Consider the following 16,222-nt stretch of genomic DNA (forward strand, 5'->3'; position numbering starts at 1 on the left):
TAATTGCAGAGCATCCTTATTTCCCTTTTAAAGTAGTAGGCCATTGTTTCGCTGCATTTGCATATTTGATTTCTGACCTAGATTGCCCGACACTACCCCGTACACGTGGAGCTTTGATCTCTGACGGCAAGAAACGCTGGGGTCCCTGAGGTGCACTGGGAGCTTCTATCACTCATCCTCCAAAATATACAAAGAGCTGCTGCAAATCAGTAAGACAACATATGACACCAAAGTATTCCAACAGGAAATAAACGTGGCTCTTAAGCACGTGAGAGGATGTTGTCCAAAGGAAGCCTCCCAGGGCCGCGTGGACCCCACACCATCGTGCGCAGCACCCTCCAGTTGCCTGACCTCCTGGGAACCAGTTCCACGGGAACGGCCAATTCCACGGAGAAATAGGCAAGAAGGCGGAGGGCTCACACTCAACTTACCCCCACCCCACCCCAACATCCAGACGAGAGACAGGGAAATATTTTTTAAAGACTGCGTCAGTTCAGAAGAGTGCTGGGACTCTCCTGGCGGTCCAGTGGTGGGGACGCTGGACTCCCTCTGCAGGGGCTCGGGTTCCGACCCCCGGTCAGGGAACTCAGGCCCTGCAGGGTCCACGGCCTGCCCTCAGGTCACACGCCCTCCTGCTGACGGTGTCCCGGCCCAGTTGGTGCACCCCCGCCAGCAGCCCCGCGGCCCCACCCCCACTCTTGCAGACTCGGCCGCTCACTAGCCCAGGGCCCCCAGACCAGACGCGCGCCTCACTGCTGACAGACGCAGAGCGGAGGCCGCGGCTGTGCTGAGAGGGCTTCCGCCAGGACGGGTGGGCACTGCGCCTCACTCTGAGGCTGGGCCCCGTGGTGGAGAGGGGCACCAGGAAGCTCTCAGCACCCTGGCTCCAGGCCTCGTCCCACCTTCCTGCAGGGGCAGGAGGCTGCACCTACCACCACCGTGGACTCCCACTGGCTTCCAGTGGACGTGTGAACCGGCCCCAGGAGATCCTTGCATATTTCACGGAGTCGGTATTCAAACCCTAGTTACAGAAACACAGAACCAGGAACACGTCACATAGGACAGAAAAGCCGAGCCCAGGCCAAGTTACCACAAACGCAGAGCCCAAGGGACCACCGCTCCGCGCACCACCTGCGGCCCGCTGTCTCGGCTCTGGCCCTGACCTGCCTCTCCTGGGCACAAGCCGTTCCGCGGTGTGGGCAGGGCTGCGGGAGGAGGGTCCGGCAGGGGCTCTGCTGGGGAGGGGGGCAGGCATGGGTCAGGGGACGGGGTTCCTGGGGCAGAGACATGGATGGGCCCCAGAGAGCTGGGCTGAGGGCCATGCGGCTGCTGGACAGCAGGCGGCGGCCCTGCTGGGCGGGACGGGCTCGAAGGAGGGAGAGAGCTATGGGCCTACGGGGCTCAGAGGGGCGGGGGCGCAGAGGCTTCCGGGAGTGACCGCCACGTGTACCCTGCCCAGCCTTTCCGCTCACAGCGGGGCTGGCGCCACCTTGCTGACCAGCCTGCGGGCCCTTGGAGGTCTGGCTGGGGCGGGGCTCACCTTCGTTCAGCGAGGTACCGCGCGTACAGGAGCAGCCAATGGCGGTATTCGTGGCTGGAGCGCAGGGCGAGCGCCGCGGCGACCTGGCTCTCCAGGTGGGCCAGGGTGGCCTCCTGCTGCACACGTGAGCACGGGAGAAGAGCCGGGCTGCCTGCCGCCCGCGAGCTGCGGGCAGAGCGCGGTCAGCAGGCTTCCGGCGCTGGCCCCAGGCCTGCTCGCGCACTGCCCAGCGGGCGCCACCTGCCTCTCAAGCGACAGAGCCCGCCCGTGGGGCAGAGGGCAGCCAGGGTGGGCCTGGCAGGGACCGCGTGTGCACAGCCGCCCTCGCCCAGCACCTACGTGGAGGCACGGCCCTGGACTATGGCTAAGGGTCCTGAGCACAGCATGGCGTCCTGGGGCGGCAGGCTGCTCCTGAAGTCCGCACACTGCGCCAGCGAGTCTTGCTTGTCAGAGACCAGGTTCCTGGGGACACAGGGGCAGGTGGGGCTCAGGGAAACTGCAGGCCCAGCAGGCGCAGTGCGGGCCGGTGCCCTGCAGCAGGGGCCTCCTGGCGCAGGTGCCGGGCAGAGGCCCGGCTGGAAATGCCGGCGGACAAGCCCCAGAACGCTCACGTGCCCCGCCCCCGACGGGACCGCAGAGCACGGACAGAGGAGCGCAGGCCCCGGGGGGGCGCACTCACCACGTGGACAGTGATGGGCTGAAGCAGTAGGCCTTGCCGTCTGACAGGTTCATCACGGGGATCCCGTGCTGCGTCAGCAAGATCTGAGACACCGTCATGTCGCTTCCTGGGGAGACACGCAGAAGGTTCCCGTGTGTTCCACTCAGCGGGCACCAGGCCCCTCAGCAGCGGGCCGAGAGCCTGCTCGTCGCCTCGGCTGGCAGGGCCGTCACTCCAGCCCTGGCCTGGGCCACCCCAGCCCCCGAGGGCCCCGCGCACACCTGCCAGGATGGAGTGGAGCGACTCCTCCTTCACCACCACCTCCTGCCTGTGCACGTCCCAGACGGACAGCGTGGCGGCGGCGGTGAGCGCCATGACGTAGGGGCCGGTGCAGTGCAGGGTGGAGATGGGCGACGGCAGCAGGATGGGGGGCAGGAGGCGGCGGCCGCAGGCGGAGAACACCGACAACGTCCGCTTGTCACAGGCGACGCACACCACGTCCCTGGGGCGGGGGCGGGCGTCAGGGGCCTGCCAGGCCGGCTCCTCTCCCCAGGCCACCCGGGCTGTCCTGGGCTCACGCGAGCTGGCCCAGGAGCAGGTGTCCAAGGACCAGTGCCCTGACAGTGAGCACCCGTGGTCCCCGCTGAGACGAGCCAGAGCGGCCCCGGAGGGCTCTGCCGGGGGCACACGCGGCGGGGGCGGGGGAGGAGGGGCACACGCGGCCAGGGCTGGGGAGGGGCGCCAGCCATGGGCACTGCTATGTCCCCTCCTCCAGGTGGCCACGGGGGCACTGGGCTGTGCCTGGCACTGCAGGCTCTGCTCCCAGTGGGGCCCCCACCTCGCGCCAAGGAGTGGCGGCGGGGCCTGGCAGCGGGCGGCAGAACTGGGCACCTGGCCGGGGCCTGGCTGGCCACACGGCAGCAGCCTCTGGCCACCAGGGAGTCCATGCTGACACCCCCGCCCTGCCAGCCTCGGACCAGAGCCAGTGGGGAGTCCAGCAAAGGTGGGGGCCGCAGACACCTGTGAGGGCGTCGCCCGGGCCTGACAGACGAGCGTGCTTGTGAGGGAGCGTGCACGGCTCAGATGGGCCCTCCCTCCAGAGGGAGCGAGTGCGGGGCCCCTCCAGCGGCCCTGGAGCCCGTGGGTAAACACTGTGGGGCTGAGCCCCGAGTAGAGCTCCCCCTGAAGGGCAGGACCTGGAAAGCGCCGGCCTGGGGGCTGGGACGACTGTCAGAAAGCCTTGCTCACTTCCCTGCACAAAAACTCGGTTCAGAGAAGCAGCCAGCGACGGTCAGAGGCAGGCAGTCGACCTGCACACAGGGCCTGCAGCAGGCTGGCCACGATGCCCAGGGCGGGGTTCCCCTCCTGAAGCACGCGGGGGACAGCGCCACCTTCGAGGTGCCCAGGGACGCAGCGGGCCGGGCGCGGTGCAGGGGCCGCCCTGTGTGCACTGGGGCAAGGCCCTGCCCTTACCCGCTGCCGGCGGCCGTGAGGATGCGGCCGGGGAGCACCGTCTCCCACTCCTTCCCCTCGCGGCTGCATTTCAAACGGCTCAGCTTCAGGCTGCCTCCGGCCGCCACCTCATTCTCCACCTCGATGTACATGGAGGGGTCGGAGCTCACCTGGGGGAGGCAAGACAAGTCTTCAGGGGAGCTGGCCTCAGAGGCAGGCCCGAAGGGCGGACAGAGCTGCCACCACCAGCTGGGGGGTCAGGAGGAGTGGTCACGGGGACAGGCGCCGGGAGGGGGTGACTGCCGGGCCTCTGCCTGTCGAGTGGACACGCCGGGCCGGAGCTGAAGACGGGTGCCTCTCGATCCCGACACCCCCGCTCAGGAGAGGGGGCGCAGTGGCCACAGGCGATGGGCCAAGAGCACGGAGTGCGGGAGGGCCTGGCTCGAGCGCAGAGCTGGGGCACCTGGCCTTCAACAGCTGTGGGGTGTGGCAGGCGCGGAGGCAGGCCGGCTCCTGGAGGAGGTCTGGGAGGCCCGAGGTGCCTAGCGTGCTCGCGAGAGCCCGCTGTCCCTCCAGGCGAGTGTGGGGCGATGGTGCGGGTTGGCGTCAGCCCCACACAGGCAGACAGGAGCGCCGGCACTTGGGAGGCCCCAGCAGCTGAGCTGGGCGGAGGGCTGGCCAGGCCCCCAGAAACCAAGTAGTCCCACCTGGCGCTACGGGGAAGGCCCCAGGGTGGGGGACCGGCCACTCGTGCAAAGAACCAGGGGCCCCACCCGGAGACCCCGAGGGGAGCCTGGGCAGGGCGGCATACCCCACCGGCACGGGGGTCCCCAGGGTGAGGGGATGGCGTGTGAGGCCGGGGCCTCTGGGCCAAGGACCACCAGCCCCAGGTGCACGCTGTGAACAGACCTCACAGCCCCTCACGGCCACCTATGCCGGGGGTGTGACACGTACAGACCCACAGGTGGGTCAGCCCCCCAGGCACCAAGCCCAAGGCCCAGAGCCCAGAGCCCAGAGCCCAGACCGAGGAGGCTTCTGGGAGAAGGGACCCCTGGGGTGGGTCTTAAGGAGCTGGGCGCCCAGGGGGGCAGCAGGCCTCGGAGGGCAAGCCACGGGGGAGGCGCGGGGTCCCCAAAGAGGCCAGCTGCTCCGTAAGACCGGGTGGCTGCTCGGATCAGCCACAGCGCCCCCGAAGGTGGGGGGCCGTGTGGAAGCAGCCCAAGTCTGGGGCCGCTCAGGCTCGCGGCCCAGGGCGAGCTCACCTGGAGGGTGAAGGCTCTCTGGGGGCCCGGCATCGGCAGCTTCAGCGCAGGCGCTGGGACGGACACACACACAGTGTCCTTCTCGGCGGTCAGGGCAGCGGGGGACTGCAAGAGCAGAGGTGTCCCTGAGCGCGTGCCAGCGCTGGAGGGCAGCGCCAGGCGCGGGTGAGTCCCCAAGCGAGGCTGGGCCTGCAGCCCCGGCTTCTCCTCCCTGAGGACCGCAGGGCAGCTGCACGTCACAGAGAGGCAGGCCGCTGTGGGCACGAGGCAGCTGCCCTGGGGGGCTCGAGGACTCCGGGGGGTGGGGCGGCCCGGCCCGGAGGCGCCCCCGCCAGGCTCACCTGCATGGACAGGGCCATGGGCAGGAGCCGCGCGTCCTTGCGCGGCCGCCCCTTCTTCTTCTTCTCCACGGCCTCCCCCTCCAGCTCCAGCTTGCGCTTGGGCAGCGAGGAGGGCTTGGCCGCGGGCGCCTTCTCATCGCTGTCGCTGCTGCTCTCCAGGACGTCACGGGGCCTCAGCTCCTTCACCAGGCTCTGCTCTCTCAACCTGCACGACACAGACCCACGGCGTTTCCCCGGGACTGCTAGCCACAGGGTAGCCAATCGAATCCCTACTCATCCCCGAAAGCTGACAAATGAGACAAGTTAGGAGAGGGCTTCCCTGGTGGTCCAGGGGCCGGGAGGCCACCTGGGCACGCAAGGGGCAGGAGGACCCCGTGAGCCAGCGAGGGCACTGAGCAACGAGGGCCCAGGGCAACCACAACTCCGCACGACAAACGCGCGCTTTAAAGAGAGAAGGAAGCCGTCAGATCACGGAAATGTGTGGAAGAACCCTAAACATATCAAGAGAAAGAAAGCCCCATGAAAAAGCTGTGCCGTGGCTGATGACACCTTTTGGAAACAGCATGCCATGGGCACAGTAAGAAGGCTAGGGCCGTGCTGGGAGCAGGGGAACCGAGGGGCGGGCTGCGCGGGAGGGACCCCGCCTGCACGCGCGCACACTGGCGCTTCCTCTCGTGTGCTTGGGTCGTGGACTCTTACATATTCTCTGCCGCTGTCAAGGGGGAGGGCGAGGATGGCAGGCGTGACGCCTCATCCCGCAGGCCCTGCTGGGGCTGTAAGCGTCTAACAGGCTGTAAGGGACGGGGGTGACAGCTCCTAAGGGAGCCAGCCTGGTGGCCTCGGGGCCCAGCTCACCCTCCCGCGTCGGGGTGGGAGGCCCCTCGGCACCCCTCACTTCCTCTTCAGCGGCACGTCTCATCTCACCACTTTCCAGAGCGTCCAGCAGCGGGAAGCTGCAGGTCCACCACACTGCTGACCGCACACCAAGGTCAGAGGCCACGCTGGCCTGCACAGTGCCCCATGCCCTTCCCCGAGAGTGGGCCCTGCCCAGACACGCTGGTTCCACACTGGGTTCAGCCCCGGGGCAGCGCAGGTGCTTCAGCTCCACGCCGCCGTCCACGGCAAGGACCGGTCTCACCACAGCTGCCGCCTCCTCTGGGCGCGCGCTGGCCGGCTGAGGGGCTCCTGCAGGTCTCAGGCCCCCGTCCCTGACGTGCTGAAGGGGACACAGCTCCAGGAAGCGACTGGCGCCCCGGCCTGGGCCAAGGAAGGTGGCCTGGCCCCGCTCGCACCCCTCCAGCCCTTGACTCGCTGGACCGGGCAGTGAGCTCCGTGCCTCAGCGGGCTCGCTCCGAGGCCTCCCTGGGGGCAGAGAGGCTCCGGGCCGGTTGCAGAGGCTGGAATGCTCAGGCGGCCGGCTCGGCAGGGTCCTGGAGCCCGGAGGGCTGCTGCCTGTCCTCGGGGAGGCGAGGATACGCTGTGGGGGCTCAGAGGCCTCTAGTCCCTCACTGTCTTGGCTCTCGACCTCCTGGCTGGTGCGTAAGCAGGAAGCCGGCATGCGAGGCTGGAACCCGCCTGCTCCCGTTTCCGGGGCCCACGCAGCCACCACCTACCTTTCCGCGGCTGTCGGGGTCACGCTGGCCGAGGCAGGCGTCCCCGGTGTGGCTTTGGAGCGCTCCGTGAACCGGGAGTCGAAGGCCTTCATAGGTTCGATCTTGGACGGGGTTGTCAGGACGGAGGGGGACGGGGTGGTGGGAGCAGTGGCCGTGTTCACGCTGGGGTGAGGGGGGGAAGGCTACGTCACACAACCAGCCGGGCTGGGAGCCTGGGCTCTGCGTGCCGTGGAGCCAAGGAGCCGGCCATGAACGTCAGACTTCCATAAGCAACTGCCCTGACTTCAACATCCCCACATGCTACCTTCTGGAAGGCGGCCCCTCCGGCACCTGCCATTTGCGAAGCTGTGAGCAAATGCCTGGCGTGCCCCTCTGCACGTTCTGAGAGCTGCTGGGGGCACAAGGCCGGGACGGCGGCTCCACAGGCCCTTCCTCACCTTGGGCCCGTCTCCACCCCAGCCCGCTCTGCCCACAGGCCTAACCGGAAGCGCATGGGATCCCGAAGCCACCGTCCCCTCCTGCCGCTTCCCTGGCCGAGCGCGGCACCTGGGCGGCTCCACGTGCCTCGGGGGACGGTCAGGCACCCCCCGCCACCCGAGGTCCAGGCACATCCCACATGCTGGTCCGAAGCCGCGGGGCTGACCCGGACCAGACCTGCAGGCCCCCCAGGACCTGCGCAGGCCCGCACCCTGCCCTTCCCCGGGCCCCTTCGCCCTGGCGGCCGGCTTCCTGGTGGACCCACCGCGTGCTCCCACCCCCCCGGTGCTGGCCGCCCGGCCGCGACTGTCGCAGAGGCTGTGGTAACCCAGGCCCCAGAGTCACAACCGTCAGGCACAGGCCAGGGCAGCAACTGGGTCTGGGCACTCCCGGGTGGGAGTCCTGGCCTCTGTCCGCACCAGGGAGAAGCCAGCCTTTCGTCCCGCGCCCCCTGCCCCTCCTCAGGGGTTTGCGGCTCCGCTCTTGTGGCCGCGACCCTGGGGCTTGGCTCAGCCTAAAAGAGATACTTCTGGAGACCTGCCTGGCAAGGCCCTCAGGGGGCCAGCTCCTCAGTCACACTTCTCTGCTCCTTCCCCACGGCCAGCACGGCGTCCAGGCAGATGCATCCTGAGTATGGCGGGAGCCGGGGCCAGGGGCATGAGCAGACGGGCTGCAGACACCGAGCCCGTGGACCCTGAGCACTGACTCCTCTTCTGAGCAGGCCCCTTATCTGAAACCCAGCCCGTTCCTCTCTTCACCTGAGGCCGCCCAGTGTCCCCAGGACCTGCCCCTGGCCCTGTGGACTCACCCGTCCTTACTGGCAGCGTCGCCCACAGGCCGGGTGCCGGCCGCCGGCTCGGAGGAAGGCTTCGAGGAGCTGAAGGGGACGGGTGTGCTGGGGTCCAGCGGCAGCAGTGGCGGGCCGCTGTGGGAGCTGAGCATGGGGCCCGCCAGGGAGCCCGAGAGCGGGATGCTGTTGAAGAAGGCCGTGGAGAAGTCCCTGTCGCCGAGAAAGGGAGAGTCAGCCCAGGCCACGGGCGCTGCGCCAAGCACTCACACCCCCTCGACACCCTGGTTTCTGGTCCAGGGGCAAGGCACTCTCAGGCAGTTTTCACGCAAGTGACAAAGAAGTAAAAAAGAAAGGGAAGCCACTTTGCACACTACATTCGGTCGGACCCGAGATGAGCTGGTACTTTATGTGCCGCTAAGAAAGAGAAAACTCGCAACCGTTAGCTGACTGATGCCTCTGACTTTAAGACGCACCCTGACCTGAGGGTTAACCAGGCAAGCATGTCTTGGGGCTGGGACACGGCACAGGGGCCTCCCTGCTGTTGCGGGCGGCCTGAGGAACGGCCGACGGTCTCCTGGCGTTGCTGTGGCACACGGCAGGGCTCTGCGGAGGGCCCTGGGGCGCCTCGCCCGCGCTCCCCATGGGGCCGCTGTCTGGACTGACGCACCCCCCAAGCACGTGCCGAGGACAGCGCAGGGAAATCACAGGCTCGCCCGCCGTGTGCCCCACCCTGACTTCACACGCTACGGGGGGTGAAGCCCCAGGAGGAACGGCAGTGAACCGTGGGGCGTCCAGACAGCTCTGGACAGCCCGTTCTCGGGGCCCTGCTTTGAGGTCCACCTCACAAGCTGTGTATGGCTGCCCATTTTCCCACACGCTCATCACCACCGGCTTCATCAATTTCTTCACCTCTGACTGACTGAGAGATGCAAGCGGTATGTTGCTGCAGGTTTCTTACTGTTCAGCCGCTCGGTCCTGTCCGACTCCCCGCAGCCCCATGGACAGCAGCACACCAGGCTTCCCCGTCTTTGACTATCTCCTGGAGCTTGCTCAAACTCACGTCCATGGAGTCGGCGATGCCATCCAACCGTCTTACCCTGTCATCCCCTCCCCTCCTGCCTTCAATCCTTCCCAGCATTAGGGTTTAATTTACAATTATTTTGATGCAGGGTTGAAAATTTTTCATCTAGAAATATCTGACACTCTTTTCCTGTGAACTGTCTGTTCATTTCTGCCATCCATTTTTCTATTTTTCATCCCATCAACACATACTGAGCAGCGACCGTGTGCCCGGGGCAGGGGGTACAGCGGTGAGGAAGCCAGCCACGGTCTCTGCCCACACGAGTGTGACCCTCGTGGCCAGCCAGCCAACTGAATCTGTGATCTCAGCATTATCATTGTAATGAGTGCTCTAGGGTCGCTCACGCTAAGGCATGTAAACACGCTAAGGCATGTAAACACGCTAAGGCACGTAACAGCAAGTCTTGGCCCACAGAAAGACCTTATTCTATCTGATTACTAGTCTGTATTATTAAGACCTACTTACCATATTTTTAACAATTCCTATATGGACAGGAAATATTTTCCCGAGGATGTTGTTTTGACTACTTACCATGTAATTTTTCTTGCAAAACACATTGTATTTGTGTGGTGTAACTTTTGCTTAATTTGTAGGAAAGTTTTTTTTTTTAACCTCTGAGGTTATTACAAAAAAACTGAGATGTTCAGAATGTTATTCTCTGAAAAATTTCTGAGCTGTGCCGAATTGTTAAGTTGTGAGATAGGGCTCCAATTCTTTTAAATTCACCTTGCTGAAGTGTAACTGCCTTAACACGGTTGTGTCTGTCTCTGCTACGCAGCAGTGACCCAGGCACACACCGCGCCTTATCACAGGGTGCCGAGTGCAGCCTCCTGGGCAAGGGTGCCCGCCCCAGACACAGCCGCCCCTCCTGCTAACCCACAAACCCCCACGACGTCCCTCCCCGCACCCTCTGCCTAGCGACCGCGCCTCTGCTCTCTGCCCTGCGGTTTGCTTCTGCCGCGTAGAGACGCTCCCGTATGTCACAGTTTAGATTCCACACGAGCGATGTCCCCCGGCATGTCTGTGGCTCACGCCACGGACCACGGTAATCTCTACGTCAATCCACGTTGCTGTAGGGGGCACATTTCACGTTCATACGGCCGAGCAGCATTCCGTTGTAGGAATCCACCCACCTGCTGATGGACACTCAGCTTCTCCCCACAGCTTGGCTGCTGTGAACAGTGCTGCAGTCGACACTGGGGTGTGCTGTCTTTCTGAACGGCAGCCTTCTCCGGGTGTGTGCCCAGAGAGCTCGCTGGGCCTCACTAAGTTTTCGAGGAACGGCCTGTTTTTCGTAGTGGCTGCACCAACTGACCTTCCCACCAACGGTGTGGGAGGGTCCCCCTTTCCCCACACCTTCTCCCACGTTTGCTCCCTGCAGACTTTTTAACGACGGCCATTTGGACCAGTGCGAGGTGGTAACTCACTGTGGTTCTTACGTTTCTCTAACCATTAGTGGTGCTGAGCATCTTTCCACGTGGCTGCTGGCCATCTGTGTCTCTTTTGGAGACATGTCTGTTCAGGTCTTCTGCCCACATTAGGGGTTTTTAGACAGCTGCGCTATGTGCGCTGTCTGTGTGTTTGGAGGTGAAGCCCTCGGCTGTGTCCTCTGCGCGGGTTTCCTCCCAGCCCAAAGACGGTCTTTCCATTTGTGCACGGTTTCCTGTGAGGTGCGAAAGCTTCTAAGTTTGATTAGATCTCATTTATTTATTTATTTTTTTGATGGTTGAGTATGGTTTATTAAGCTGGGCCTTAGTACAGACACTGGGGCTTGCCCATGGTGCTCTTAACGTACAAGGCCCTGACATTCTGTCAATGTTTCTTGAGCAATGACACCAGGAAGCTGGCACCAGCTAAGTGGGTGCACACAAGCTCGACACCTGTCGTCTTCACTTGGCTGACAGTCACTGCCAGAAAGAGCAGCTTCTTTCTCTGGAACTTGATCGTGGACTCCATTTCATCAACTTTGCCACCACGTTCGCACTGTGGGTCAGCAAGGAAGGGAACTGGCCAGCCCTGTTCAGGCCTGGGCCCAGGATTCGTGGGATCTGCTTGATCAGAGACTGTGAAGCCAAATGTTGAACGCGGAACGTGAAAGTCGCTCCGTGGTGCCCGACTCGTTGTGACTCCATGGACTCATGGAGTCCTCCAGGGCAGAACACTGGAGTGGGTAGCCTTTCCCTTCTCCAAGGGATCTTCCCAACTCAGGAACCAAATCCAGGTCCCCCGCATTATAGGCGGATTCTTTACCAGCTGAGCCACAAGGGAAGCCCCCAAAGGCCCAGTGTTTCCCGGCCAGCTTCTTGTTCTTGCTGAGTTTCTTCATCACCTCGATGTCCACAGCCGCGGCTGCATTGCAGCTGTCCCCCGGACACACGCGGAGAGCCTGGGGCGCAGAGTGGGCTTGAGCCCGATGGTGCCCGAGAGGCGTCTGTCCCGAGGGGAAGTTTCAGGCTGATCTGAAGCTCCCCCGTCTCCAAACACATCTGCTGGTTCCCGGGCAGGACTCCCTGCACCGCCTCAGAGAGGGTGTCAGGGAGACTGCTGCTCGTGGCTCCTCACACCATGATAACTGGGAGAACAAGAGTCATTCGGTTATTTTTGCTGCTATTTCTACTCCCTTAAGAGAACGCTGGGAGAGTGTGCATCAGAGGATGCTGGCCTGCGTCCTCTTCTAGGAGTTTTGCGGTGTCTGTGTTGAGTCTGTGAGCCATTTTGAAGTAATTCGTGTGCTCGGCGTGGGGGAGTGCCCTGGCTTCACTGACTCACACGTGCTGTCCAGCGCTCCAAGCACCACGTACTGAAGCGGCGTCTCGCCCTGCCGCAGTCTTGCACTAGCCGTCCCGGAGCGTCACGCCCTGGCTCTTCGCCGTGCCCATCCTCCTGTTTACGCCTGAGCGCGCCACTACTGTGACTACAGCTTCTAAGCTTCCATTTCCAGGGGGCTGGTCTCTCTGATTAATCTTTCCCAGAACACTTCAGCCGCTCCCGTGTTCTTTCCTACGTAGCTGCAGAGTCAGTTTGTCTCTTGCTGAAATCCCTGGTGATCTGTTGTCCGTAGGCTGCGAGGTCTGTCATCTTCACGACGCTGAGTCACCCTATCTGGGAAGCGGTGTGCGTTTCTAGCTGTTTCTGTGAAGTTTCTTTTAGGGCTTGCAGTAGAGTTTAAAGTTTCTTCCTTCATGGAGGTCTCCTGTGCTTGGGACGTTCCAGGCGCTGCACCGCGGAACACGGCTTCTCTCGTCACACCTCCCAAAGGTAACTGGTGCTACCTGGTGGCGCGTGGCTGGTCGTACCCAGGCCCCTGGTCTTCTGACTGTGGCAGCTTTTCCAGTTGATTCTCTTGTGGATCACATCACCCTGACTCACACCACGCTTGCCACCTCCTCTCTGATTTCTTTTTTCTCTTGTCTAATTGTATGAGCTGGCATCGCTAGAACAAGGGTAAACTACTATCACAGCAGACTTTTGTTCAGTTTTCAAATTTAATTTGAAATAAGTTTATCAAGTTATCTATTCCTATTACAGTTTTAAATAAGAGTGATATTGGACTTAATAAAAACGCCTCTTAAGCATCTACAGAGATGACCAAATAATTCACTTTGATCTACTGAAAGGCAGGAGTAAAACAGGTTTCCCCAAATCGTCTGAACCATCTCGCTTTCCTGAAATAAAATTTGCTTATTTACAGTGTATTAGCATTTTAACACGCACTCCAGTGTTCCTGCCTGGAGAATCCCAGGGATGGGGGAGCCTGGTGCGCTGCCGTCTATGGGGTCGCACAGAGTCGGACACGACTGAAGCGACTTAGCAGCAGCAGCAGCGTTTTAACACATTATAAGGCTCAGTTTGCTAGTTTATTCAGGGTTCTACACTGACATTGGGAAATGAGATTGATCAGAAATTTACTACTGTATCTCTGTCACATTTTGATATGAAATTTCAATATACTGTTCATTAAGAAAAACGGCTTTGCAAGGTTTCCTTCTTTCTCTAAGCACTAGGGGTGTTTTCAGTATTATTAGGTTGATGCAAAAATAACTGCGGTTTTGCACTTGAAATTTGTGCTCTGATCCTGGAACATATTCTAAACAAAGCGGGACTATGTTAAATGTCATTTTCACGTGCACTGCTCACTATCTTTGCTAGTGACCTATTATTTGCTGTGCATTTTATGTTTACTTTAGACTATGGAACGATGTTAGACACAAAGAAAATCTGAGAGATTTTCTTATCTGAGTTCAAAATGGGTTGTAGAAGCAGTGGAGACAACTCACAACATCAACACGTTTGACGCAGGACCTGCAAACGAGTGTGCAGCGTGGCAGGTTTGCAAAGGAGACGAGCACCTTGAAGAGGAGTGAAGGGGCGGCCGCCGGAAGTGGACAAGGGCAGCTGAGAGCGTCACTGAAGCTGATCCTATTGGAACCACGTGAGGAACTGTCCAAGAACTCAACTGCAACCATTCTACGGTTGCTCAGCATTTGAAGCAAATTGGAAAGGTGAAAAAGGCCGATGGGGGTGCCTCGTGGGCAGACCGGAAATGAAACAGTCGTCGTTTTGAAGTGCCCTCCCTCATTCCACAAAACGGAAGCCATTCCTCGACTGGCCTGCGACGTGCGACACACAGAGGGCTGTATACGACAGCTGGTGACGACCAGATCAGTCGGCGGACCGAGAGGAAGCGCCAAAGTGCTTCCCCAAACCAAACCTGCACCAAAAAAGGCCACGGTCACTGTTAGACGATCTGCTGCTGGTCTGATCCGCTACAACTTTCTGAATTTCAGCGAAACCATTGCATCTGAGAAGCATGTTCAGCAAATCAATAGGATGCGCTGAAGACTGCCGTGCCTGCAGGTGGTGCCGGCCGACAGGAAAGGCCGAGTTCTTCTCCATGTCAGCGCCCGGCTGCACGGCGCACAGGCGACGTCACGGCGCTTCACCTCACCGGCCACAGTCGCCTGACCTCCTACCAAGTGAGGAGCACCTCCTCAAGCACCCCGACAACACCTGTGCAGGGAAAACGCTCCCACGCCAGCAGGACGCAGAAAGTGCTTTCCAAGTTTGTTGGGTTTTTATGTTACAGGAATTTCTTGTCGGCAAAAATGTAACTGTTGATTGTGATGGTTCCTATTTTGATTGATAAAGATGTGTTTGAGCCTAGTTATAAGGATTTAAAATTCACAATCCAAAACTAATTACATTTGCACCAACCTGATATTAGAATGATTTGTTCCTTAAAGTTTGTTGGAATTTTTCCGTGAAGTTATCTTAGTCTGGTGGCTTTCGGTAGGCTACCTCTGTGACAGCTGTCCTCCATTTCTTCTATGAGACTTCATCTGTGTAGATTTTCTTCAGTTATGGTAACTTTCGTCTTCCTCAAAATAATCCATTTTCAGATTTACTTGCAGAGGTCCACAGAGCATCTTTCCTCCTTGGTTTATCCTTCATCTGCGGCTGCCTCCCACGTGTCCAGCTTAAACGCTCGCACTTTCCCTCTGCTCTTGATTGGCTGAGGTGACAATCACCTAGTCTGCCGTTACTTGTTTCGACATGCCCGTCAAGAGAAGCAGTCATTCAGATCAAAAGCACCAAGTCTCGTGCAAGAAACACGTGCCCCAGGGCAGAAAGCTGGCGCAGGCGCCACCCTGCCTCCTCAGCAGGACTCAGGACAGAGGTCCCAGCCTCGCCTCCCACCAACACAGCCCTCCCTCCCGGGCCTCTGAGGTCCAGCTCCGCACAAGCTGGGTTTCACCTGGTCCTGAGGAAGGCGGGTGGGGTGCTGTCCGGGTAGGTTCAGGGGAGAGACTCCTTCAAGAGGAGCCACGCTGGGTGAGGGGTCCCCCTGGGCGAGGAGTCTGGAGGCCTGACCGCAGGCGGGGGTCCGTGCGTCGGTGACTGAGGGTCTCCGTGGCCCTCAGGGGAGACTCAGAACAGCCCCGGGAGGCGCGCGAGCGGAGCGCAGAGCGCTGCTGCGCACGATGCCCGTGCAGACGGGCAGAGGCCCCCCGAGTCCTCACCGTGGGGAGGACCAACCCAAAAGCCAGCCCGACTACAGATGCCACCACAGCAGCCGACGCCCACCGAGCCCACTGCCAGCCCGGGCCCCGCCCTGCACGCCCGGTTCTGGGAAGCGCACCGAGGGAACAGTCAGAGCGGTGCTCAGACGCACGGACAGGCGTAGCCCTCTGCACGCTCCGCACGTCCACAGTCACGGGGCTGGCTAGGTAAGGCACGGCGTGTTCACAGGCTGGCACCTGGACCCTCTGCAAGCTAGTGCCTCAGAGGACCAGCTATTAAAGTGGACACGAGGTCAAGAACCGGGAGCAAACAGAGGAAGCGGGCCGCACGGTTCCAGCAGCGACTGAATCTGAGCCTGGGCCGCGGGCGATGCTGCTTTCAGCATCGCGCACACGCTTCTCTCCCGCTGAGAAAGAGGGTGCTACGAAAGCGTACGAGACACAGGAAAGCCGGCCTGACTTTTCTCGCCCTGGCGTCTTCAGTGAAGCGGGGCCAGCTGCGTGGACACGGCAAAGCCACGGAGGCGCCTCGACAAGCCCACCTGCAGCGCCGCCAGGGGGCAGGGCTCTGAGAAGCGGGCTCAGCTCGCCCCGTCCGCCCATGAGCCTGTGCCAGCTGGGCGGCGACAGAGCTGCCGCGGAAGGAGAGAGGAAGAGCACCCAGAGCAGGCGCGGGGAGAGCGAGTACCCGGTGTCCAGCTGTGCTATGCAGAGCGGCGTGATTCTCCTCCGACCGTCTGCGGTCCGCGTCTCAACCTGCTTCTTTAGAAGGTTCTGGCAAAGGAGAGACAAACGAAAAGAGACGCGTCAGTGCCTGTGAGCAGGCGAGGGCTGCAAGGACGCGAGCCCCAGCTCCCCACGCTGCGGCCTTTCGGACGCAACCAGACAGAGCCGCTGGTTTAGGACGTGTGCTCGACCTCACCCTGAGGGGCAGTGGGTCCAGCAGCCCCTCGCCTCCACCTCCAGTGCCCACCTGACTGGGCCTCCA

General features: G+C 61.5%; 1 protein-coding gene across 3 annotated transcripts in view; it reads right to left on the reverse strand.

Annotated features, from left to right (window-relative positions):
* Window positions 1-16,222, reverse strand: part of LOC102188791 (protein HIRA) — a 49,139-nt gene that overhangs the window by 5,864 nt on the left and 27,053 nt on the right. For all 3 annotated transcript variants that reach the window (XM_018044813.1, XM_018044815.1, XM_018044814.1), the window contains 9 exons: window positions 15,923-16,008; window positions 8,152-8,343; window positions 6,867-7,028; window positions 5,254-5,458; window positions 4,913-5,017; window positions 3,672-3,820; window positions 2,480-2,700; window positions 2,220-2,325; window positions 1,880-2,002 (listed from right to left, as the gene is read on the reverse strand). In XM_018044813.1, the coding sequence (XP_017900302.1) occupies window positions 1,880-2,002; window positions 2,220-2,325; window positions 2,480-2,700; window positions 3,672-3,820; window positions 4,913-5,017; window positions 5,254-5,458; window positions 6,867-7,028; window positions 8,152-8,343; window positions 15,923-16,008 (1,349 nt within the window). The remainder of the gene's footprint in view (window positions 1-1,879; window positions 2,003-2,219; window positions 2,326-2,479; window positions 2,701-3,671; window positions 3,821-4,912; window positions 5,018-5,253; window positions 5,459-6,866; window positions 7,029-8,151; window positions 8,344-15,922; window positions 16,009-16,222) is intronic.

Source organism: Capra hircus, unplaced genomic scaffold, assembly GCF_001704415.2.
Source record: "Capra hircus breed San Clemente unplaced genomic scaffold, ASM170441v1, whole genome shotgun sequence".
NCBI classification, from domain to species: domain Eukaryota; kingdom Metazoa; phylum Chordata; class Mammalia; order Artiodactyla; family Bovidae; genus Capra; species Capra hircus.